Genomic DNA, 23445 nt, shown 5'->3' on the forward strand with positions numbered 1-23445 from the left:
TGCATTAAGCTGTGTGTTTAAAAACTCTTGAATGACTCTGTTAGTTTAAGATAATAACAAGCTGGAGAGAGAGTTATGTGAAGGAAGAATTCTTTCTATATGTATCCTGGGTACTCGTCTTCCATCACATCAGTCTGACAGCTTTCACTGGCCCACACTTTCACATTAAAAAGGGGAGTAAATTGAGCTGTCTTTGGTGATAGCATAGAGTTAGACTCTGATGACCCATCAGAAGTGGATTCCAAATGTGTCTATGCCTGATGCATAGTATCCTCAATGCAAGAGTTGATTATGTTTTATTTTTCTGTTTGCAACCTCCTTTTAATATATTGGTTTTAGTTTTGTAATGGTTTCTTAAGCGGGGATGTAAAAATATGTTGTTGAAGAGAGGTAAATGACATTCTTTCCTACTTTCAGATCAAGTAAAGGAAAATCACAAAGTGACCTATTGAATAGAACTCAAGAGTCCTAATTTGTGTCCTTTTGCTTTAGATAATAGGCCAACATTTTTAGGGGCTCAGTGGAAACATAATAAAGAGGTTCTATTAAATATTGTTTCAGCAAAGTGGAGGAGGAAATACTGACCCATGTCATCTAGATTCCTCTTGTTTTGGTAGCTAGCAAGGCCTCAAATTCTGCCCGTGGGTGAGTCACTAAGGAAAGTGATTTGGGAGCTTTACCACCAGATCATAAGGCAAATAATAAGTGACTGAAGGGAAGGAACTTTGGTTCTGGAATGGCTGAAATGTCCATCTGTATCAGTGGAGTAATTTAGCTGGTTTAACTCAGTTGCATTTCTACTCTCCTCCAAGGCTGGTAGTTTTCATCAGAAGTTAAGATGACATTATCAGTCCTCAAAAAAATCCAAGACTGAACTTTGGCTTTATTATATTCTTTGCTGTGCAAGCTCTTATCTGTGGCATAACACTGGGAATCAAATCTGGCAGTTTGAGAAAGTAATCACATCCCTGATGAAGATATATTTTGTCACTTAAAACATACACTTTTGCTTCACCAGCAGCCAGTGCTGTAGGAAGCAGCATTTAATTAAATGCTGCTGAAGAAGGTGATTGTCAACCTGAATTCAAGACATGCAGGTCAAAGCAGTGTTTGTGTCCTTGTGTGCTGGCTGCTAAGCCTGCGTCAAAGTTACAGGTTCACCATTAGGTGGCAGTTTCACTTTTGTATTTTCTCAGTGTATGTTTTAAGTCTGAGAAATTGCCTCTTCTTCCAAACTAGAGGAAATCTTAACTCTGCTTTCCACACCGTAGGCACCTCTGTGAAATTCAGTATCACAGCAGAGCTATACTGTATAGGTAAGGTCAAGCTTTTTGGGTTTTTTAGGACCCAAGAAACAGAGGAATCAATATTTCTTCTTAAATAAATAATGTAATCTAGTAATTAAGAAATGAACTGTGATGCTGTGGATGGTTAGAACTGTGTGAATCCATCAGTTTCATCATTTACTGGGAATTGTCTTCAATATTTGAACACTTGCCTTTGCCCTTTTATAACTTTCTGGGTTGGGGGTTTTTTTGTGGGGGTTTTTGTTTGTTTGTGTTTTGTTTTTTTTTTTTTTTTCAGCAAAAACGTGAACACCCCCAGGTTCCAGACTGAGGGAAATCAGTTAGTGGTTCTCCTTTCCTGGTTTAAGTATGCTTTCCAGTGACAAAGTCCGTGTCTTATTGCAATCTTATTAAATGACTGAGTTTCCTAAAGAGCTGGGTCTAAAATCTATAAACAAATTTAATTCTGAAGTGTTCCGTTAACACTGAGGGAAGTTAGACTTTGAAATAAATCCACCCCTGAGGTGCTATTTCAAAGATCACATGATAAAGCCCTCATTTAAAAAAAAAAAAGAAAAAAAGGCAAAGAGAGGCTAAAAGCAATGGCTGCAATCCCAGGCTTCAAAATAAATAAAAAAAACACCAAACTGCATCCTGGGAATGTTTAGATTGATCCTTTAAACTTTATCTCATTAAACTTTCAATAAGCATTGCATGCAGATATTTTTGTAAATTTAGGGTTTAGAAGTGAGAGGCTGGGTTTTGCTCAGCATCCGTTTAAAAGTACTCCCATTGCATCTGAGAAGTGAAGGACTGAACAAGCTTCAAAGGCCATTCTTCCTCTCAAAGTACAGTACCTTCAAGGCGAAGCTGAGCCACAGTGACTGAGACCTTATGGAAAAGATTTGCGTTTTGTAGGATTTTTATAGTAAAATGGCACCTGTCTGGTGCATAGCACACAGATCTCACTTTGCCTGGTTGCTGGTACTGTTGATCAAACCCTTAGCTGTCATATTCTTAGTTGCTCAGAGCTTGGGTTTCTGTTTGGGAAAGTGAGAGCTTTGCCTGTCTTCCTTTGGCTGTGTTTTTCTTTTGTGTTCCTCCCTTTGTGGAGGTGGTATTCAGTCTAGCTGGCACAGGAGGAGTGTTAATGCACTATAAAGAAGCAGCGATATGCTCTGGAAGACCAAGTGGCTGCAGGTGTAACCGTGTGTTTCCCAGGAGAAAGGATGCAATATGACTAGATACAACTCTTGTTGCTTTAATATCATGCAGAATGTTGTTCCAACATGATAAAATTGCTGTTAAGGCAAAGTAATCCCCTTAACTCCCATTGAAGATAATGATACTCTGTGTTTGGCAGCATTGTGCATATTCTGTTTTGTTGTTTTCCAAAGCCGTTTGGAAATTAGAAGAGGTTTGAAAAATGTCACAAAATTTGATTTCTGTTCTACAGGTAGGAATTATCTGATGTGCTCTGTTTATTGCCTTGTACAGATAGCTGCTGGTTTTGCTGTTCTTTTGTATAAGCCTTTAGAACGTTAACAGGAGAAAGAAAAATATGAAAGATGGGGGAAAAAGAAACGCTGTCTTCTGATGCCACAAGCAGTAGGAGGGGGAAATCTGATATGTGAAGTATGTACAGCTAGCTGGTACAGATTACTTTTTGCAATGTACTTAATTTCAAACTGAAGGTGTCCCAATAGGCAGTTGTTACATTCAGGTTCTAACAGTTCCTGTTTTGAAATAATTTTTGTCTAAATCATTTTTGGAATTGTACAGGATCCTCTAGAATGTAGAAACCTTCAGACTAAAAATTCTTCTGTTTCCTTATATTGGCTTTGATTTAGCTTTACATCTCTTGTGGGAAGGCTTCCAGATGGTTTCATGAATATTTTCCAAATTGGGGGCCATCTGAGGCAAACTGGGACACAAAGGCTTGATACCAGTTTCACACACGGTTCCGCTAGCGTGCTTCAGCCCCAAATAGCAGCTGTGGGCTTCCCCCACCACTCTGTCCCTATTGCAGATCTTTTACTGCTTGTTGTCTCCTGTGCTTGGTTGTGAGACTCCTTTAAAATGTGGGCAGATGTGAGGGTCGCATAAGTGGGGCTCCTCCTATCTGCCCCTGCTTGCCTGAGCAACACCTGAACCCTGCTCCCACAGCTGCGGACTGCCTTTTTGGAGTTGCAGCCCAGCATTCTCATCCCTTTCCCACAGGTGCAGAAAAGTAGGGGTGTAGACTGTGAAAAGCCCAAGAGAATGGGTTAGAAATCACTGGAGCAACAAGTTGTTGAGAAACTGAAAGAATGACTTCAGAGGTTGTAATTACTTCCCCCCATGTCCGTCTGTCCATCTGTGTGTCACACACACACACACACACACCAGTTTTCATTAGTAATGATTAATGGCTTTTATCCCTATAGAGAAATACCATGTGAAAGTAGAAAATGTCAGACTCTCCCCCTGCCCCTTTTTGGGCTTGTATAATGAGGGAAGAGAAAAATTTTCATATCTGAAGTAAACGCAATTTACTGGTAGGGGCAGTTCCAGTCAGGCTGTCTCATAGCCTGGAAAACCTCATGATGGATTTGCCACAGCCTTTATACAAAGTTAATCTGATAGCCACGCTCCCATCCGCTTTTACCATGCTTTGTTAAATTGTGTTGGGCTCCGTTCTAATAATCTCACTTTCTCTGACACGCGTTAGGGGTTTGGCCAAATAATAGATGTGAAAGCATTCTCCAATCCTCCACGCGTATATTAGAACGTCTGGCCACCCCCCAAACTTACCTTGACTTCCATCTTTGAATGTTGTCTTTGTTCTGATTCATTCACAGAATCACAGAATGGTAGGGGTTGGAAGGGACCTCTGGAGATCATCTCGTCCAACCCCTCTGCTTGAGCAGGCACACCTAGAGCAGGGGGCACAGAAACACGTCCAGGTGGGTTTTGGATGTCTCCAGGGAAGGAGACTCCACAACCTCCCAGGGCAGCCTGTCCCACGGCTCTGGCACCCTCACAGGGAAGAAGTTTATTCTCATATTGAGGTGGAACTTCCCGTGTTCCAACTTGTGCCCATTGCCCCTTGTCCTGTCGTTGGGCACTATTGAAAAGAGCCTAGTCCCATCGTCCTGACACCCACCCTTTAGATATTTATAGGTATTGATGAAATCCCCCCCTCAGTCTTCTCTTCTCCAGGCAGGACAAACCCAAGTCTCTCAGCCTTTCCTCATAAGGGAGATGCTCCAGTCCCCTGATCATCTTGGTAGCTCTCTGCTGGACTTGCTCAAGGAGTTCCGCATCCTTCTTAAACCAGGGGGCCCAAAACTGGACACAGTACGCCAAATGTGGTCTCACCAGGGCAGAGTAGAGGAGGAGGATAACCTCTCTCGATCTGCTGGCCACACTCCTTTTAATGCAGCCCAGGATACCGTTGGCCTTCTTGTCCACCAGGGCACAGTGCTGGCTCAGGGTCAGCTTGTTGTCCACCAGCACTCCCACGTCCTTCTCTGCAGAGCCAGTTTCCAGTAGTTCAGCCCCCAGCCTGTGCTGGTGCCTGGGGTTGCTCCTCCCCAGGTGCAGGACCTTGCACTTGCTCTTGTTGAATTGCATCGGGTTGCCCTCAGCCCAGCAGCTCTCCAGCCTGTCCAGGTCTCGCTGGATGGCAGCACAGCCTTCTGGGGTATCAGCCACTCCTCCCAGCTTGGTAGCATCAGCGAAGTTGCTGAGGTTACACTCTGTGCCATCATCATCATCATCATTGATGAATATGTTGAACAGGACTGGACCCAGCACAGACCCCTGGGGAACACCACTAGTGACAGGCCTCCATCCAGACTCTGCCCCATTGATCACGACCCTCTGAGTTCTGTTGTTGAGCCAGTTCTCAATCCACCTCACTGTCCGCTCATCCAACCCACACTTCCTTAGCTTGCCTGTGAGGATGCAATGGGAGACAGTGTCGAATGCCTTACTGAAGTTGAGATAGACAACACCCACTGCTCTCCCTTCGTCGACCCAGCCAGTCACACCATCATAGAAGCTATCAGGTTGGTCAAGCATGATCTCCCCTTGGTGAATCCATGTTGACTACTTCTGATAACCTTCTTGTCCCCTACATGCCTGGAGATGACCTCCAGGGTGAACTGCCCCATCAGCTTTCCAGGGATGGAGGTGAGGCTGACTGGCCTATAGTTCCCCAGGTCCTCCTTCTTACCCTTTTTGAAGATGGGAGTGACATTTGCTGTCCTCCAGTCCTCGGGCACCTCTCCTGTCCTCCACGACCTTTCCTTTCTTTTTGTTACAGAGTTAACTCTTACTAGGTACCTGTTTCATATTCATACCAACAAGAGCTAATTGCTGTAAGAGAATTGTGCATCTAATTACCTTTATGGGTAATTTTCAGCAAATAGATAGTGATTAACTGTCCTGACCTTACCTGTGATCCCACTCAGCAAAATGGGATGGCTTTTGCAATTTACTCTCCTAGTTCCATCTCTCCTGCACTTAAAGAGTCTGGGAGACATTTTAGGTGAAAGCAAACCATTCTTTCCTCTGTACGGAGCACTAAGGCTATGGCTCTTTACTTTTTTATCAAACACCTAAATTGTTATTAGAATTCAGAGTCTGTTCTTAGAGACTGAACTTTCTGTGTGCCACCCATGTTAGCAAAGATGATGTACTTGTGACAGGTAGCTCTATTCCTTCCCTTGTCCTGGACCTCCTCAGAACACAGGCAGCCTTGCAGGTCACTCTAAACGGCTATTTTAGGATGCGGAAAACCTGTTTTTAGGTTGAGACTACAAGACTCCAGTTTTCTCTGTCTAAGCTATTTCTGAACTCTGGTCTTTATGAATGAGTGGTTGATGTTTGAATTCTTCACCCCACGCTTGGGACAGCGATATTGACTGTATCGTCCTTACTGCTGTTCTGAACGGTACGAGGGCTAACACTGCTGTGGTGGGGGAACCAATTCTTCCATGCTATTAGTCTGTATGACTGTGAGGTTTAGCATGTAAAAAGAGTGTTCAGGAACCTAGAGAACCTGCAAACACCATGGTATGGTGACATGAAGCTTTTTATCACCTGCCCACTCACTGTGAAGTTCCTTCCCAAGCAGTTAATTTTGCAGGCATGCCGCCTAGAACCCAGTGAAGAAATTGTATGGAAAGTGATGTCATGCAGGAGGTGCGGTCACTGATAAACAGACACTGAATTTTTAGTCTGAATCAATTTACAGGTCTGAGGAAACTCTTTTCCCTGATGGGCTGCATTTAATCTGGCATAATTTGATGTAATGGATCAGAAATGTTGTAACAAAATACATCACAGCTGGTTTGCTGCTAGCAATCTGGAGAGTAAATGTCTCTCTGGAATTTATTACAGTGGACAGAAGTGCTTTAGACAGGATAAATAGGTTATTCACCATCAAAATTCTCTTAACTCGGAGTTTTCAATTAGGTCTAGTATAAAGAGAACAATACAGGACATGGGTACATTCTCACATCTTATCTATAAGTGGATGCAAATGTCTTGATATGGGGTGGTGATGTGACTGCTTTCCATTTCAGTTAGGAGCAGGAGAGATCCAAGCATTTCAGCAGAAGTCATAGATACTGTAGAAGGTGATTTGAAAATCTGCACAGAAACAAAATTTTCAGTCTAAAATACCTGGTGGTTTCAAGATTTGGTCTTGCTTTGAATCAGAATAGACTCAGGCCTCAGGAACTCAGTCTGCTGATAGAAGCAGCTGAAGAAGATTCAGTTTATCTTAACTGTGGTGTCAGGCTGATGCTTTTGGAGTATGAGCCTCTCCATTGTATTCTGGCTGTTGCCCTGATCTTCAAAGTGAATAGTTTTTTATATAGAGAAAAATAAAATGGGCAGCACAGTGGTGAATGTGAAAGTTTTAGGGTTGCAACTGCTGTCATAATTTATACATCTACAGTTCTTTTGACCAGAGGATCTCATAGAATTTTCCAACACTGACTAAGCCTTCACAACTTTCACAAAAAGTAACATTTACGATCCTTTACAGTGCCCATCAAGATCACTGGAGGCTCCTGGAGCTCAAAGAAGAAGAAAAAGATTAATAGAATCCTCTTCTCCATGAATACAAATCTTTGCATTTCGGACAGAGGGTTTGGGATGGGATGTAAGCCCATCCGCTGAATGCCAGTCTATGCGCTTAGAAGATCCTGCACCACAGCCTTTGGCATTTGAGATAGGCTTGTAGGAGTTTAATAAGTGTATGATTTTGCATAATTACAACCAGTGTTTTGAACTATGAATTTCTAAGTCTATCCTTACCAAGAGATGCTGATTTTGTAAGAGAGAAACTGCACTTGGTCATGTTTGGGGTAAGAGAGGGACAATTTATGAATGTTCCTTTAATTGTCTAAACAAGAAAATTGTGGGTGATTTGGGTCATCATTACTACAGAAGCACCATACATGCCTATGTCAATTCTTTTTTTCTTCCTTTTTTTATCTGAATTTCCTTTTCTAATAAACATATTTCTTTACCGGTACCAGAGTCATACAGTGGAATTTGGTCTGCAGGACAATCCTGTTTTCAAAAGGGAGTGCCTACTACTTGAAAGTAGGACTTAATTTCTTTTATCTGCTAATGAAATTTACAGGCTTGAACATGGATCTCTTGCTTTAGCCTTCATGATCTTGGCAATATCAACTGTCATCCCATGCCAGCTACTAGTTTCTGCTTCTCTTTTCCTCTGTATCATGGTTCCAATAATTGGACAGTGGTTGCAATTAGCTGGGTGAGCAGCCCTGGCCGTTGCATCTCTGCTGATGGCTTAATTAGGGGTGGACAGAGCCTGTTGGATGCCTAGAAATCAGTGTCATCATTTCTGCACTGTCTGTGCTGCCCTGACTGAGTGTAGCTATCAGGCAGGCACCGCCCTGGGATTAGTGGTTTTGCAAATGTTTTTAGGGAAAACAGCAGCTCTGTGACAGAAGAAAAGGCTCTGAAAAGACCCGGGTCTAGTATTGTAAACTCAGCTTAGTTTATCTTATATTTTAAGTTTGGATGTTGTCGTCTGAAACACCAAATTACATGTTATCCTGTATTTTCCACAGCATGTATGCTGCTGTTACCCTCTGTTGTGGTTTAACTCCTGCTGGCAACTAAGCACCACACAGCGGCTCGTTCAATCCCCTCCCAGTGGGACGGGGAAGAGAATCAGAATGGTGAAAGTGAGAAAACTCGTGGGTTGAGATAAAGACAGTTTAATAGAGAAAGCCAAAGCTGCACACACAGGCAAAGCCAAACAAGGAATTCATTCATTGCTTCCCACGGGCAGGCAGGTGTTCAGCCATCTCCAGGAAAGCAGGGCTCCATCACATGTAACGGTTACTTGGGAAGGCAAATGCCATCACTCCAAACATACCCCCCTTCCCCCTTCTTCCCCTGGCTTCATATGCTGAGCATGACATCATATGGTATGGAATATCCCTTTGGTCGGTTGGGGTCAGCTGTCCCGGCTGTGTCCCCTCCCGGCTTCTTGTGCACCCCCAGCCTCCTCGCTGGTGGGGTGGGGTGAGGGGCAGAAAAGGCCTTGACTCTGCGTAAGCCCTGCTCAGCAGTAACTAAAACATCCCTGTGTTATCAACACTGTTTTTAGCACAAATCCAAAACACAGCCCCATACTAGCTACTATGAAGAAAAATCAACTCTATCCCAGCTGAAACTAGCACACCCTCCTAATTGCTGTCTGCTCTGTTGTGTTGGGCTTCCCCCCAAAGATGACCTAGTTTCCAGCCCTTGTGAGCGTTGTGATATTCCCATTTCCATGAAGCTGCTTGCCTTACACTAGTTGTAAATAGTTACCCAGCTCCTCTGCCTCCTTACTTTCAGCACAGCAGTCTCTCACTTCTGCCCCCTCCTAAATCAGAGATATCCTTGGTTGAAGAGTTATTGCTCTTTCAAAAGCACTACAGTGTTCCTGTGATTTTTGTGGACAAGTTTACCCTACAGTTTGTAGACCCATGTCTTCCCTCTGCTCCCTCTCCTATTAAAGAACCTCTTCCAGGACTTCATGAAGTTCAGGGATTTGCAGCTGTCAGAAGAGAAAAAGGAAGAAAAGGCAACTGAGGGTTGTCTGGTCCATGCTGTGAACCTTCTTTAAACCAATGGCCAGAGGCAATATGAGTTACTGTTTTTCTTTCCAGTATTCAAAAAACAGAACTGGGGGGAGGTTGTTTGTGCTTTTACGCAAGGTTATGAATGTAGTTCACATTACAGCCTTGCTTTTCAAAGATGGTAGGCTGGTGATAACTGTCTTTTTAGTAGCTTTCCCAGATCTGTGGATTTTATAGCAGACCCCTCATCTCCTGGAAATTTGAGGAAGTAATGTAGATTTTACTGCTGAGAGCCAGCCTTAGAAGCCTTTCACTTTTCACCTGAGAGTCATCATCCACTGGGAGATGTTGGTAGCGTGTGACACACCAGTTCAGCGAGGCCATACTGGCTTGTGGCAGAAAAGGTCTGAAAGCACAGCAGTCAGATGTGTTTAGTAGTGTCATAATATGTTTGGTTCCCAACTGTAATTATTCTGAGATGGTTCAGCAGGGATAAAGAATTTGCCCAAGGACACGCAGTGCCTGTAGGAGAGCAAAGTTTTGAATCTTCTGTTTCTTCAGTCTTGACAACATGCTGTAAGCAGCATTCCCATTAATGTGATAACTCACAAGACAAAGTCTTCTCGATCTCAGATCACTAGCAACTTGCAGATGTAAGGTGATGCCTGGAATGGTGCAATATCCAGTGAAATCGGTGCATTATGGCACTTGTCATATAATAGTAATGGTTGAAAGGGATCTCTGGAAGTCTCTGTCCAACCACCTGCTCCAAGTGGGGCCAACTTCAAAAGCAGAATTGGTTGTTAAAGGCATTATCCAATTGAGTTTTGAAAATTTCCAGAGTGGAATTTCTACAGCCTTTCCATTGCAATGTGTGGCTATCCTCATTGTGTAATTTTTTTCCTTATAATTTTCTGGAATGTCCTGTGCTGCAAATTGTGCCTGCTGCCTCTTATTTTCACTATTCACCTCTGAGATGAGCCAAACTCCATCTTTGCTGTAATCCTCCTTGCTTAGTGAACACTGCTGAGAAGATAGTGATCAGATGCTTCATGCAGCTTGACAGTGCCATGAAGAGGACTCGGAGATGGTCAAACTAAGCAGAAGTCACATCACTTTCTAAACTGTATCACTCATATAATGTAAACTCTCAGACTGTCATTTTAGTAGTAGATTTCCCCATGCCTTCCCCATCACACTCCTTGGCTTTGAGGAGCAATTCTTCTTCTACCCTTAGGCTTCTTGCCAGGGGTTTCTTCCCAAATAGTTGTACACAGCTCTGTAAATGTTAGAGTGACATTTGGAGTGAGTTTGAAAAGCCCATGTGCTCCTTGGTTTCCCTGCATCTCTGCCAAGCTTCAATATGGCAATATAGCCTGACTCGTCACCTCCCAGGGCTAGCAATAACATTTAAAAGCTACAGTTTCTTCTGTCTGCAAATATTTCCACTGCGCTACTGAGTGCTCTTAGAGCTCCTCCCTAGCTCAGTTCTTTATGATCACAGCACAAAGAAGGGAGATGCCAAGTTTATTAGATAACATTTATCTTTCGTTGTGGATTGAAGGCTTTGGGGTTTTTTTGTGTAACTCCCCACCTGACAGCTGCCCTTAATTAACTTATCCTCTTGTGTGTGTGATGGTTGCAGGAGAGGAAGCACGTACCAAACCTGATGCTAATGGAAACTGGTACATACTTCTTTGTAGGGTAGCCACAGCTTAGCCTCAGGAGCTGGAGAGTTGGTTTATTACAGATGTTAAACAAAGCTAGAATCCAGGGTGGAAAGGCTTGTGACCTCTATTAAGGGAGGGAGGCTTGGGTCCCAGATCTTAATACGCCTTGTATAGGTCAGTTTAAAATGTAGAAGGTCTCCATTGAAGCTTTTGTTGTAGACAGTAAAAAATCTGGTGTGATTTTCCCTTACAAAGGTGGAAGCTTCACAGTTTTAGCTAGTTCCTTGAGATTTTGCCAACTTTGAGCTGAAAATTCTCAGGACCAGTTTATGAGGTTTTGGTATTATATAACCTCCTAATAATGATGAACTAGAAAAGCAAGATGTTAATTTTGGATTCAGAAAAAAAAATGTAGTTCTGAAAAAAAATCAGAATTGCTTCTGTTCATAACCAGTCATTTCAATGTCTAAACTTCATGAATCAAGCTAAATTTTTGTCTGCGATGGGATATTATGGTACTTGCACTGAACCCTGCACTGTCATACATAGGTGTTGCTTGGGGGTCTTAGTTTGCCTTCTTTGCCTAGATTTTTGTATGTCTTCCATTTTGTGTATACTTAGGCGATAATTTTTTCTGCAGTAATTTTATGTTTCTGCTTGTGTTTGGCAAAACCACAAGGGAAAGGGATAGGAAACATATACTGGAACAGGGAGGAGACAGTGGTATGGAAAGGGAAAAGGTGAATAGGGTATTTATTCTGTTCTGACTTTCTAGATAAATAAATAGGTGTGGTTTGCACTTCAGGTGTTTTTCAGGAGTTTCTTAGTTTATATGAACCAACCCACACTTCTGGCTATTTTCAGACTTAAATGTACGTTAAAAGTAATGAAATATTTTAAATAATGTTAGGAAATAAACTTTGCAAGGTTTTGAAAATATATGTTTTATGAAAAATATTCATCTGGATGTCATCTGGCCTATGTAAACATCTGCTAGCAATTTTTGTCTATAGCAGCAGCCTTATAAATGACAATTATTATTACTGCTTCACTAGTATTCTTGCATCCCTGAAAATGTGATGAATGCCTTGAAGCTAGCTCTATTATCTCTCTCGTTTGCTGCTCATTTGGAAATATTTTGTTCACATTGTACTGATAAGAGTGTCTTATGTAATTATTGTACTTTTAGTGCCTGTTTGGTCTTAACTGATGTATGCTATTGAAACTGGAGCATTGGAATTTAAGAAAGTAGTATACAAATCAGAGAGAAGCCAGAAGTGAGATGCAGAAGAGATAAGTTTTAGAAAATAAAAGCTAGGGGAAGTTGAACAAAAGGGGTTTACTCAGTCCAGAACAGAGTGAAGGAGGTGGGGTAATGGTATGCTGAGCTTCAGGATACAAGGATCCTTTTGTATAGCGGCTGTTTATCCCCTGGGGGTAGGGAAGGAAAGCATCATGTTAATTTGAAGCAATGAAAAATTGGGATTGATGTTCCAAAAATACTTTGGTCTGTGAAGGAGCTTAAGCACTGGCAAAAACAGTCCAGGTTCTTTACATTTATGTGGTTGTATGTGTCCATGATTTTAACTGGTTTATCTTCATGAGTTTCTAGCGCATAACAACTGATGATAATGCTACTGACATCTTGTCAGGCTGAAATCTTTAAAGCAGAATAGCTTTATTCTTACTAGTACAATAAACCTGTCAATGGCTGATTAGTGATATTATTTGCAGGGTATTTTGCTAGACTAATAAAACCCATTCTTATTTCTAATGTAGTGGTTCTCCTTAGGTGGGTATTTAAAGATGGTTCTGTGTTCTCTGTTGTTGTCCCTCTCAGTGCTAGTGAATTACATTCCCATCCTTTGAGTTGCTCTTTCATATTTGGCAGGCGAAGTAAGAGGAGGTTCAGTGGCACTCAGATCCAGGACATGCAGGGAGAATCCAATTTGCTGTAAAAGGTGTTGTAGTGCATTTAGTAAACAGGGACTTTTCTTCTGGGTCAGCAAGGAGCAGTGCCAGAGCATGGTACCACCAGCTTCACACTGGGGCTCCCCCAGCCTGCCCGCAGACCAGGACCCCATGTCAGCCCCTTTGGGGCCATCAGCCCCTGCCACAATGATGCTGCAGCAGGAATGGTCTCCAGCTCCCCACAGCCCTGCCTGGCCATGGGCCCTGCCAAACCAGGCCTATGTCCCATTCCTGTCACTGTGGTCCTGCCTGGTGATCGCAGCACCTGATCTTACCCCTGGCCTGTGGATTGACTTCCCATCCTGACCCCAGATCTGCCTCATGCCATGAAGTTTCCTGGGCTCTTGGCCCAGCCACTATCTGCAGGTCTGTCGTCCTTGCCTCCGTGGGTGTGTGGGTGGCAGCCCTGGGCAGCGATGCCCTGGCATTGGGAGTCCCGCAGCTCCCGGCTCCCATCCCGTCGAATGATGTGCAAGGTCGAAACCGCTTGTGAGCTTTTAAAGTTCCCATGACATTTTGTCCACCAAAAGTTACTGAATGCTGCCTTTGCCTCGGACTTTACTGCTAAGGCTGGCCCTCAGGCATCTCAGCCCCCAGAGAAGAGAGGACGAACTGGGACAAAGGAAGACTTACCATCGGTTGAGAAAGACTGTGTCAGAGATCACCTATGCAAACTGGATCCTCGCAAATCTATGGGCCCCGATGGGATGCACCCGCAAGTGCTGAGGGAGCTGGCAGATGTTCTTGCTGAGCCACTCTTCATCATCTTTGATGGGCAATGGGCACAAGTTGGAACACAGGAAGTTCCACCCCAGTATGAGAATAAACTTCTTCACTGTGATGGTGCCAGAGCAGTGGGACAGGCTGCCCAGGGAGGCTGTGGGGTCTCCTTCCCTGGAGACATTCAAAACCCACCTGGACATGTTTCTGTGCCCCCTGCTCTAGGTGTGTGTGCTCAAGCAGGGGGTTTGGACGAGATGATCTCCAGAGGTCCCTTCCAACCCCTACCATTTTGTGATTCTGCGAAAATAGGAGAATTACCTCCTCAGTCCTAGTCAGATTTTGGTCTTAGTGATTAAATTTGGGCTCCCCAAATTACCTGACAGACTTCTGTTGTTGAAACTCATCTGTATGAAATTACCTTAGAATGGAATGAAGATTTATTTTTCTTTTTTGAGGCCTTTTTTCAGGTCTGGGATGTTTTGTTTCTTTGTTTTAAATGTAATTTTGGTCTTCAGAATATCAAGGCTGTTTGTTTGGGTTTTTTTTATGTCCATGTGTCTGCTAGTGGATATGGGAGAGAAAGAGGTGTAATGCCCACAGGACAGTTTTTCTGGTTTGTGGATATAAAGCTTTGGCACTTTTGCTTTAAGGATAGTTTAATTTTTGTGAGAAGGTGGAAATGCTTGGTCTATATTTCCCCACAGTTTTGAGCCAGCATGCTTGTTTTCCACAGTTGCAACATGTTGGGTGCACCGTGCCTCTCCAGCTGGTGACACTTTTCTCTGGAATCTCCGGTCAGCAGGAGTGGGTGACGATAGCTGACTTGTGCAAATGTAGCTAGCAGGAAGGCGTTGTGTGCCCTGAACTGCTACTGCTGGTGGCTTCAGCTAAACTTTTCGTGAAGGGAGAATTTTTTTTCTTTTTGCACTGTCATCTTTCTGGAAATTTCCAGAAGAAAGCTATATTGTAGTCTGGGAGGCAGGAGAAAGAGACCACAGGGAAGAATAGGAGACTAGAGAAAAACTAAAAGCAAGAAGAAAGGAAAGAGGCAAAGAACAGAGACTAATACAAAAGAAAGGTTAGAAAGCAGGAGAATGAGGAGAAAGCCGTCTTTAATATTTTTCTGTCTATATTCTAAGAATATGCCTGTTGCTGTCTCCCCGGGGGTTTATGCAGAGCCTTGTGGGGAAGCAGCAGTGAATTGCTCCTTTGGATGCTAAGTGTAAAATTAAAGCTGGCAGGGTCTCAGAGCACAAGACTGGGAAGCTAATCGCTCCTAATAACATATTGATTTTCACAGATCTCTGGCATTATGTCAGGCCAGTTTTGAATCAGCACCTGGTTTCTTCCTCTTGCCATCTCCACGCTAATGGCAATGAAGCTTCTGGCTTTGGGGTCGCAAATAAATGCTGCTCTGGACCTTTTTCTACAAATCTCTGGGTCTCTGAAACATGATTTCACCATTGCTCCTGTGCATGTCTCTGTGAGACATCCAAGTGTAACAGCTACCGTAAAAGTAGAAGGGTGGAAGGAATGTGCATGTACTTGGATAACTGAGCTGCTGCTTGTATTTATGGCTCTGAATAAAAGCGTTACAGTCCCATTGCTGCAGATGGCCAAGGACAAGTGAATGGATGCCTGTATTCAGGCAGAAGTTGCCAGCACTGGTGTCTAGGAGGCTGAGGTCACCTAATTGTTTCCAGGTTACATTCAACCCTGAGCAGATTTGCTGTATGTGTTCTTCATCTGTAACATGCCTTCCTCGAGATGGTCAGGGCAAGGAGATAGGTTTTATTTGTATGACTGCTACTAGGTAATGCCCTCTTCTGAAGGAATATTTTCATAACTGGAGGGAATGGTCTGCTTGCAAGGAGATGTGCTGAAAAAGCTCCCAGATACTCCAGATGGTGAAGACGTGCAAGGTGAGAATGAAATATATGTATTTAGATGATGTCAAGTGCATAGGCAGTCTGTGCTGGACCGGGCTCAGGTCAGCATAGGGCACACACCAGAACAGAAACTCATCATCTCCTATGGACGTGCAAAGGCTGTTTCAACTATTTCAGGCTATTTAATTTTATGTGCTTAATTGTTACAACGATTTATTTCTCTCTGTTTGTAGCAGTCTGGCTAGAGAAGGGACATTAATACCTGATTTAGGCTACTGTGTGATGTAATTTGAAATACTGTCTAGACTTTTGTGCCATCTTCAGCGATTCTGGGTGTTCTTCAGGTCCTTCTTACATAAGTATAACAATAACGGTTGGGATTCCTTGACTAAGAACAGTAATTTCTGGCAATGGAAGCTGAAGGACACAAATTCTTTTTGAAGGAAAGAGACTCATTATTACCACAGTTTCAGTTTGTTGTCTTCTAGTGTCTGCAGAAAGACTTGTGTTTCCAAAGCACCTAATGCATGGCACTGTGCAGAAGGAAGCAATGGTGCTGGAGCACTTGTGTCAGCTACTCCCACTTGTAGTCCTGATATCCTCCAACCCCCTTCTTGCAGCTATTCAGGCTCTAGGGCAAGCAACTGTTTCATGCAAGGCACATCTGAGCTGAAGGCGTCAAAAGAGCCATTTCATGCTTGACTGCATTTTCTAATACAATCCACAGAGAGAGAGAGGAAAGAGAGCAAGGAGGGTTTATGTGTACATAGGCATTGCCTTTGAGTGTATGTATAATACACAGTACATTTAGTTCCAGCGTGCAGCTGTGGGTGGCAAGTAAGAGGTGCAGACGTGAGGGGGAAGAGAATTGTGCTTTGAAAAGAATAAACCATTCCCCCACCTTGAAAAAGAAGCTTTCTTTCCTTCTCTGTTTCTTGGCCAAGTGAAGATGTGAGTCCCAAGGGCAGCGCTGACAGCTGGTACCCAGAAGGTGTATGTTTGGCTGAGTGGGTGTTGCGTGTAGAGCGCTTTGTGTATACAGACCATGACAGTGTGTGGGGAGTGCAGCTAATAAAACGGGTGAGTAGGGATGCTGTTCACAGACATTTTAATGGTGGTCCCAGAAAAGTTTTCTTTTTAATGGGTTTGTATGTCCCATGACCAGAGAGGTGCTGCGTACAAGCTATTAGAGTGGTGGGTCGCTGCACCAGCATGACCACAGTGATCCCCACCAAACATTTTGTAATCATCTGCTCTGTCACTTTGTCAGCTTGATACTTATATCCTCATTTATCACCTCATTTTCATATTTATGACACACTGCAGTTCTGTTACTGGACATTGTGGAGCTGGCTGCAGGTCCTTTCCAGTATGGACATATGGCTGTTTCTCAGTTTCCCACCCGTCTACCCTACTCTAGTATCTAACGTGTAGGCATTGAGAGGGTGTATGGATTGGTTCTGCCAGGCTTGCTGTTTCCCTCTAGAAGTTCTGCTCCTGTCAGCATGAGTGGCCTGGCTGGAAAATATGGGACAAAGGGGTGAAACAGAAGGAGGATGTCTAGATTCCAAATACACATTGTTGCAGTTGGTTAAATCAGATGGGGTGTTAGCTTTCTGGGGTGTGTGGGGGGTGCCTGGTGAGAACCCAGCCATTTGAAAAAACTGTAGCTAAACTGGTTGAGGCACTGGTAAGAGTGCTTTACAGAGCAATCCCTCCACGTGCCTAGAGAGCTGAACTGGTCTTCCTTTTAACCTCTGGGATTTTTATATGTAGTTTTGTGGTAGAAGTCCTGTATGGACTCTACGGCTATGACTTTGGTGGGGGTTGGCTGTGGGGAGAAGGGACGCTCTGGTTCATACATTAATATATTTAAGTACATTTGTAAATTTTGTGGATAAAAATGCTTTGGAGTATATTCCCGGACTGAAACAATGATTTTTGTGCTGTAGTGGTTGCTGCAGTTCTATCACAAGACTTTAATTCTACCCCTTAGAGAAGAATATCAGTTTCTGCAGGCAAGACCCTGAACAAATAGAGAATGTTAAGTACTATAACTCCTTTCCCCAGCTGAACTTCCCATTTTCTTTGACATCCTCAGAGATGAAAGAAAAATATAATTTCTTTGCTTGCTGTTTTTTTCATTTTCCTCCTCCTGGCTTTTGTTATGCCCCCATCTCCTGACTTTTCCTATGTTTAAATGACAAACTTGCAATGGAGTTTGGTTTGTTCCTTTCTTCATTTGCATTGCAGTGCCATCAATTGTGTCAGCAGAGCTCTACTGACATTAGTTGTTAGTAAGGAGGGGAAAAATATAAAATAAAAAACCAGCACAAATCTGATGTAGGAAAGATCTGTTAGGAAACTTGCTTCATAGAGTTGTTTTTCTTTAAAGTGCTAGCAATGGAATGAAATTCCTCTCTAAATAAGCAACAGCTCTTAAGATTACCTGAGGAACTCTGAGCCTTCAAAAGCAAGACTACATGCTCTAGTAGAAGTGTTGTAGACATTATTTAAAGTAGTCATTACAGCTAGTACTAGGGAAGGCAGGACCGATGGAGGAGATTGCATTTTCTGGAAGATGTGAAAAACAGAGTCTTTGCCAGCTCATTATCACAAAAGGGCCCTGTGCCTAACAAACTTGCCCTTGGGGATTATGTCTCCATGGGTACTGCTGCCTCCAGTTGTGGTGAATACCATATCTTTATGTTTGTTGCTCATACTTGCCACATAGGGTTGCTGGATGCAGTTGAACAGTTGCTGTTTTTTTCCCCAGTTACATACATTTCTGTGGGGAGTGCTATGGTTTCTGTAAACACGGTGCTCTGTGACTGATGTCGGGGTTCTTCAGGCGTGAAGATTGCACAGAGGTGTAACTTCTTTTCATTTTTGCAATTGTTTGCTGATTCCTTGCAGAGGCCTCTATCTTGAGCTACGATGGCAGCATGTACATGAAGATCATCATGCCCATGGTCATGCATACTGAAGCAGAAGACGTGTCCTTCCGTTTCATGTCCCAGCGTGCTTACGGGCTGTTGATGGCGACCACCTCACGAGATTCTGCAGACACTCTGCGCCTGGAGCTGGACGGAGGCCGTGTCAAACTTATGGTCAATTTAGGTATCGTATAAAAACCTTCCACTGCCCCTTCACTATTAGTTTGGGCTTGTGATTAGTGTTTTTTTTAAATAGTTTTGTTTAATTTCTGTTGGTTTGTTTGGATTGGATTGATTTCTAAAATAACTGCTGAGACCTTCATAGTGATATTCTCTTGCGGAGAGAAATTCTCTTCTGCATTGCTGCATGAAGATTTGCGGTCAATTCTTCGTTATGGACAGTGTTGGTTTTTAAGTGTTTAAGTTTTTAAGTTTCCTTTCTTGGTCTGGGACTGGTGAGCTCTGTGTGAGACATGCTGCTTGGTCCATCTTTTGATCAGTTACATCCCTCATTCATCCAGTATCACTCAAAACGGTCAAGGCCAAACGTGGAAAGGAAGCAAAATGGATATGGTAGCAAGCAGAAGTACTGTGAATCCCACATCCGTTGCAGAATTTGGCAGCGTTTGAAACAGCTTGGTCTGTTTTACTAATTTGCTAAATATTTCTGTTTTCTAATCACTATATGTTTCAGCCTTTAGGGCTTTTTATATCTAGTTTAAAAAGCCTGGGTTTTTTTGATTGTGTCTTTATTAAAATGAAGGCAACAATAATAAAAGTGCATCCCCCTCATGCCAAAGGGCTGTGTTCTGTCTCCTTAGAGTTATGCTGTCACAGAAAATAATAGAAAAAGACAATTAGAAACAAGTCCAACAATAACAACAATGAAAAAAAAATGGGGAGTGGATGTGCTATTAGATTAGCCTCAATCCATTTTCTGGCCAGTCTTTAAGTATTTTAGTGAATGACAAACAGTCTTTTTAAAGAATGTAAATATACAACTTGAAGCTTTCTTTCACTTTCCAGTGATGCAACTTGTTGCTTCATGTGAATCCAGGAATATAACTAAGAAGAGATTCTGAGTCTAAGAGGCAGAACTACCATGACAGTGCGAAATGCTAAACCTCTTCTAATATGTAGGGTACTCTATATGAAGATGTGTGCATGGTCTGTGAAAGCTTGTGTCAGCTTTCAAAATTCTAAGCCCCACTGAAACAAGCTTTTGCATATTTTTGAGCTAACGGTATCAGCATCTTCAGAGCCCTGCTGTGGTGATATCAGGAGCAAACCACGTAGTGGCTTTGTTTGTAGAGGGCAAAAAAAGTATTATACGCCCATACCTGTAGTAATGGTTCTTGGTTTTTAGCTCCTGTCCTAGCTAGATATGGTAAGTCTATCAATGTCTTGCTGCACCATAGATGAGCTTGACTGGTGATTTTAGGGTTCCTCATCCTCACCTGGGCAATATGCTGTCCAGCAGTTGTTTTCTAGAACTAGCTTCTTTTCTAAAACTTCTTCTAGTGTCTTTTTGGCTTTGGAAGTACAAGTCAGACCCTAATATCAGCTTTTGGAAAAAGAAAGTGAAGAGAAGAAGGTGCATTTAAACAAGTTCATATCTCTTAAAAGCAAAGAGTGTCCATCTAAAGGGCCATAGAAGCCCTTGCTTTTTATAAAAATAAAAATAAAAATAAAAATAGGAAATGCAGTGTTATAGAGTTCCTGTTTGGAATATATATATATGCTCTGCTTAGCTTGACTGAAGAAATATAAAGCACTATGGAGTGCCTAGCTAGCATAGGAGCAGCTGCTATGCTATCCAGACTGGCCTAGAGGGCAGAGGCAATAGATCAACTTCAGCTATGACAGTATATATATGTGCCTGCATTTTCTTCTGATCTAATACAGTTGGTGCTAATAATCTGGCAAAATGAGAATCCCCCCCCACCCACCCCATTTTCTTTCTTGGCAATTATTGCTAACCATTTTCTTCTCAGAGGATAAACTTAATCACTGGAAGATTGGCAGTGGCATGCTTCTATCAGGGAAGTGATGGGGCAGCTGAGTATCTGCTTAGCTCTACACTACCCCTTTGTAACCCAGAGCCAGTTCTTTTACCTTGCATGCCTTAGTTTCTCTCTTTGTTGAAGAGAGACTACTTCACAACCTGCCAGGGATGTGGTAGTATTTTAGTAAGTGCTGCTTCTATCACCTTTGATACTCCCTCTTGAAAAGTACTACAGCATGAAAACTGCCAGACTTCATAAAAAATTATCACTTTTTATTCCGAGAAAGGTGCCACTTGTTTGATTCTGTTATATCTTTATCATCCTTTAAAGTCAATGAGAATAGAGGGAATTGCTCCTTTTGGGTGTTCAAGGCCTCCTGGACTTACACCCCATGTGAATATGAGGAGGGCATATTTAGATTACCCTGAATATACTTATAATTTTTTACAGCTTAGTCTTTCCAGTTTTCCTTATATCATACTGACAGACAGTATTTTCCCTCAGGGTCTGTCAACATTGTGTGCTTGATTGGCATTGGTCACTAGTTACACTCACTGGGTCTGTTACGCCATCACCTAGCCTAGAGATGGGCTGTTCAACTCTTAACTATCTGGCATCTAAAAGACGTGGCTAAAGAATTGACATATGGTCTACACATGTTTGGAAAGAGATGTGTTGTTGATGGTTTAATATAGGGACAAAATCTGTAGACCAAACCCTATGTTAACTGAAGGCTATTTTTGTGTAGCTCCAGGGACTAAAGCAATATATATGTTTGATTCCCAGCTTTTCAGCTGGAAACTTTTGTGAGGTTGCATCTTCCCCCAGAAGTGACTACAGGTTGCATCAGTGGAAACTTCTCAGCACTCTCCTATGCCTGACTCAACAGAAGGATAGCTTAGACTGTTGGAACCTGGATTGAGCTTCACCTCTCCTCTCTTCAGATCTATAAAGCTGTCATATATATTCCTTGAAACAGGACTTTCCTTCTGTCAAAACAGCAAAGTTACTTTGCTGTTGAAGAAACAGAATTTGAGGAGGAATGACTTTACCAAAGCCATTCATTTTCAGTTATTTACTGTAAGTCACATCTAACTCTTTAAGGAGACTGTTCATAGCCAAAATGTCACAAATAAGAACCAAATCTTCATTATCTGACCCTGCCAAGATCCACTTACCAGTGAGAAACAGTCATCAGCACCACCTCTGAAGACCTGAGTGTGCTCGGTGCTGACTAGCTACGTGTTAGCATCCCCCCGAGCGTCTAAACCATGACAGATGTGTATAAACAAAGACTGTTTTGAGTGGTGAGTTATTTAATTGTGCTTTTCTTATAAGTCATTTAATACTATTACTAAGAGCTGTCTCTTTCTTCTCTTCTTTGATCTATTCCATTTGATTACTTATTATCATTTGTGTGGTTATTAAGATCTTTCCTATGTTTTTTCTTTTCTTTTATTTCTTTTCTTCTTTTTTTTTTTTTTTAAACTTTTCTGTGTATTTCAGTTGTAAAGCTTTCCCATACCCCATCAGCCATGGTAAATCAAAAGATGGTATTCAACCCTTCAAAGGCCCGAAGCCTGCGGCCCGCACAGCAAACAGCCCTGAGAACAGAGCGTACAGAGCAGCCTGCAGGGGCTGGCATATCCCACTCACCTCCTCAGCACTCAGTGTCCAAACCAAACGGGATAGACACATCATACGGCAGGCGTGGGTGGGCATGGGCGGCTGGGTGCTTGCTATAGAAGGTGGGAGGGAAGGGAAGAGCAGTGATGAATAATTCTCTAAGAAAGAGGGGTGAGGAAGTTGTTTCAGACCTTATCCGTGTGGGTGCCTGAGGCACTGCAATCTGCATGTTGACAGCACATCCCACAGTAGTTTGTTTGTTGTGTGAAATTAGAAGTCCAAATGTGATACAGGTCTCACATCTGTTGAGAAAGACTCTGAAGAAATGGGTCTAGAGTGGAAGGAGAGAGAGAAAAATTAAGCAAACTATGGCTTGGAACATGCTTGGGAATCATTTCTGATGCTGAGAAGTTGTGCAGAAAGGGAAAGAAATGGCTGGTCTGACAGGGAGATCCACCTTCATGTTTTTCCTCCCGATGATGAGTGGGAGGGTTATAGTGTCACTGATTTCTATTAAAGAATATTTAAGGTCTTTTTTCTTCCTGGCTTGGCTAATCTTCAGGTCACTGGTGACTGGAATAAATACTTCCTGCCTCCTGTTAATCAGAGTAAATTCTCTTGTAAGAATTGTAATCATCCCTCTTGCCTATCTTTTCCTAAGGTATCTCCTCAAAGGTGTCAAAGACATCTTTGCCTCTCCAAAATGCAGTTTCTTCTGTCATTCCTACATAGAAACAGAGCAGGCCCATTTTCTATTTTTCTTTTTTAAATATATGTGAACTTTTATGCCAAACTTCCTTTTGTGCAAACCATACTTTCAGACCTGCAAGTGTATGCCCATTCATTCTCATTAATAAATTTATTTTCTATAATCAGTGCATCTAAAGGTCCTTGATTTTTGTCATAGACATACAAAAATATTTGTCAGCTGCCAGTTACAGGTGGGTGTGCAGTCGGACTGCATGCAAATAGGAGAGAGGCAAGGACCCACACTATAACATGGGGTAAGAGTGTGCACAGGACCTCATCTGGTTTCCCCACAGGAAATAAGCTAGGGTGAGCTTAGAAACAGTCAGGCCACAATTATCTTTCTTGTCCTAGTCTTGCCTCAAAGTGCTCTTCCATAATCACATGTAGACGCTCATCAAAAGGAACAAGCACTTTGTCCTCACACAGCAAAGGTGACTTTCTTCCCTGATTCAAGGAAAAAACAGTCTCTGGCCTTAGTAATGTCAA

The 23445-nt window shown here is 42.6% G+C and overlaps 1 protein-coding gene across 2 annotated transcripts in view; it reads left to right on the top strand.

The window, feature by feature from the left end:
• The window catches only part of NRXN3 (neurexin 3), a 971499-nt gene that overhangs the window by 288141 nt on the left and 659913 nt on the right, over positions 1 to 23445 (top strand). For both annotated transcript variants that reach the window (XR_010374442.1, XM_064460500.1), the window contains one exon: positions 18558 to 18761. Coding sequence is in view for 1 of the 2 variants with exons in the window: in XM_064460500.1 (XP_064316570.1) it covers positions 18558 to 18761 (204 nt within the window). In the remaining variant the exon portion in view is untranslated. The remainder of the gene's footprint in view (positions 1 to 18557; positions 18762 to 23445) is intronic.

This window comes from Phalacrocorax carbo, chromosome 9 (genome assembly GCF_963921805.1).
Source record: "Phalacrocorax carbo chromosome 9, bPhaCar2.1, whole genome shotgun sequence".
Lineage (NCBI taxonomy): Eukaryota > Metazoa > Chordata > Aves > Suliformes > Phalacrocoracidae > Phalacrocorax > Phalacrocorax carbo.